Consider the following 2,638-nt stretch of genomic DNA (forward strand, 5'->3'; position numbering starts at 1 on the left):
TGTAAAATAAATTCTTTTGTTTAACCATTAGGCGATAATCAGAAAACTGAGAGCTACATTGATACCTTATGAACGAACGAGATGCAGTAAGCGTTCAGAAAAAAAGCTTTAAAATGTTAATATAGGAAACCATAAAAAGTAAAATTGGAACTTAAAACCGCTTTTAAGATAAATCAAGTCAACGACCAAAAAGAATCAAAGTATTTAACATTGCACAACCTCTTTCACTTAACTTAGGGATTAATTAAACATTTAGAAGAATTGAAGAAAGACAAGATCAACACCATTTCACTAAAAGAATATTATAAAGAACCAAAATATTAATTTTCCACTAGAAAACACAATATTCCTCAAAATCTTAAGCGTGACAAACTAAAGTGGGGTACAATATCATGATGCAGATGAACACACACCAATCCCCTCATTTTCTTTTGCCATATCAAAGATCCTCTCTCTCACTTCTCTAATTTTTTTTTGTTCTTCTTAAAAGATTTTAATAATCTTTTTATACAAGTCAACCCATCCAACCATTCTATGACATGCAAATTGGTATCACTCATGCAACATCATAACATCATCCCATAGTCATCTTGCATGCACCCTGTCCCCAATATTTTTTTTTTTTTATTTTTTATTTATGTTTATCATTTTCTATCATATTCTCTTCCGGCGACTAGTAAACGTTTGAAACACCACCGGACCCGCCGCCGGAAGCACATCGATACTACGACTCCGGCATTTCAACCCTAGCTGCTCCACAGCGCCCTTGATTCTCATGCAAGTCTCCTCTCCAGCGTTGGTGGTGGCCACAGAAACCGTCCCGGGACCGAAAACCTTCACCGCTTTCTTAACCATATCCGCCATGTCGTTGTAAATCGACCCGAGGCACTCGAAGCTTGCGTAACTGAAACCGTCTTCAGGCGTGACATGAATTGTCGAATAGCAATCGCCATCGAGTCCGTTCATGGAGTATCCACACGGATCAAATGCAAAATCACATATTTGTGCATTAGGGTTTATACGGTTAATACCTGTTAACTCCGTCATCTCTCGTCCAGCCGAATCGCCATTCTTCCCGTCATTCGGATGTCGAAAAAACTTCCCAGCTAGGGTTTGGTCAAGATCAGTCATGCACACCTCAACAGTGTACGGAATATCATCAGGATATTCGACAACACCGGCCGAAAACACATGCCATGAATGAGAAGTGAGTTTTGAAGGAATCACAGAAGCCTTTCTGTAGCAAAGATTGTCAGGAATGCTATCCTCCAAATACACAACTTCTTCATGAAAGCTAGTGTGAGGATAGGGTTGAGCTTGTGGGAATATAAAGCTTCCGCGGGTGTATCGAACCGATACTAATTGAAGATTAAGGATTCTGGCATGATCAATGAATGGTTGAACTGATTTCAAGAGTTGTGTGGTGCCACATGTCTTGATAATGATCTTGGTAGGGTAAACAAAGAGTGAAGATTCAGAAAGCACATAAGAATCAAAGTGTTGGTTGCCAAGTGCGGAAACAACAGTACATTGTACTTGATGAAGCACTTGTTCAATTGATTTGAAGTCGAGTTCCCGGAGACCGATATCATGATCTCCGGAGAATTGGAGCTCTAGGCGTTTTTCAAAGCCTTCAAAACCAGAAACAGCCATGGAAGAAAAGATGGTGGAGACACTTATGAGATGTGTGTGTTTTGATTGGGTGTTGAAGTGTGTTTGGGATTGGTAGAATACAGGAATGGGGGTAGAGGATTGTTATATAGGTGTGTGGTTATGGAGAGAGAAAGGGTGGGGGAAAGAGCATGCGGGTTAGGCAACCAAGAGATATAATTGAAAGCATAATAAATTCAAGATTCTAATGCTTGTGCTCAACAAAGATAAAGTTGGGATTGGTTCAATTGTGTCTTCTAATGCTGTTTCATGACTAACTAGGTTCATTCAACTAGACCCAAAATATGTACTTGGATAAAAGAAATTTTATAACTTTCACCCATATTACCTTTAGATTGCACAATCGTTTTCTTTTTTGAAAAATAGAAAAAGTGTGTTGCTAGGAGTGGAAATGTGTATTAAAGTATTTGGTGACCACTATGTAGTGGTGTTAGTTAGCTATTTACTTTCAAATATAAACATTATTATAGTCTATGATGCTAAATTTATCTTTTACAAGTTATCTAGGTTAAGTTGGGACAAGATAGAAACCATTTGACTTTATTCTTATAGAAGATTGTTAATATTTAAATAGCAATATGAATTAGAGCATACAGAGTAGAGTCTGGAGGAGCCAGGACCAGGGGGTCTCCCGGGTAGTTTTTCACCAACTTTTGGGGATTACTCCAAAGTTTATCTCGGATTGTGAAGTAAAATGTGAAGAAAAATGGGGAAGTTGAGAGTGATAAGCGAGGTTTTGATATGGGAAAAGAGTGGGAACCCCCCCCCCCCCCCCCGGGTATTTTGGGGGAAAAGTTGGAGTCGGGATGACTCTCTGTGCTTCTAACAAAGAGTTGGATAATTACATATTGATTAACATGCTTCCGTAGGTAATTTTATGGTACATTCATGTTAAGTATGAAGTCGAGATTAGTCATCATAATTAATCTTTCAGTTAAGTTTGGCTAATGGTTAATCATAATGGGTA

General features: G+C 38.4%; 1 protein-coding gene across 1 annotated transcript; it reads right to left on the bottom strand.

Moving 5' to 3' along the window:
- Positions 1-635: 635 nt before the first annotated feature.
- On the bottom strand, positions 636-1,964 carry LOC143632729 (S-adenosylmethionine decarboxylase proenzyme 4-like). The gene has a single exon (XM_077101163.1). The coding sequence runs from the start codon at positions 1,651-1,653 to the stop codon at positions 655-657; it is 999 nt and encodes a 332-aa protein (XP_076957278.1). The 5' UTR covers positions 1,654-1,964; the 3' UTR covers positions 636-654.
- Positions 1,965-2,638: the final 674 nt, after the last annotated feature.

The sequence above is a fragment of the Bidens hawaiensis genome, unplaced genomic scaffold, assembly GCF_021521415.1.
Source record: "Bidens hawaiensis isolate Kalapana, Puna unplaced genomic scaffold, B.hawaiensis_p1.1 tig00006521_1, whole genome shotgun sequence".
NCBI lineage: Eukaryota > Viridiplantae > Streptophyta > Magnoliopsida > Asterales > Asteraceae > Bidens > Bidens hawaiensis.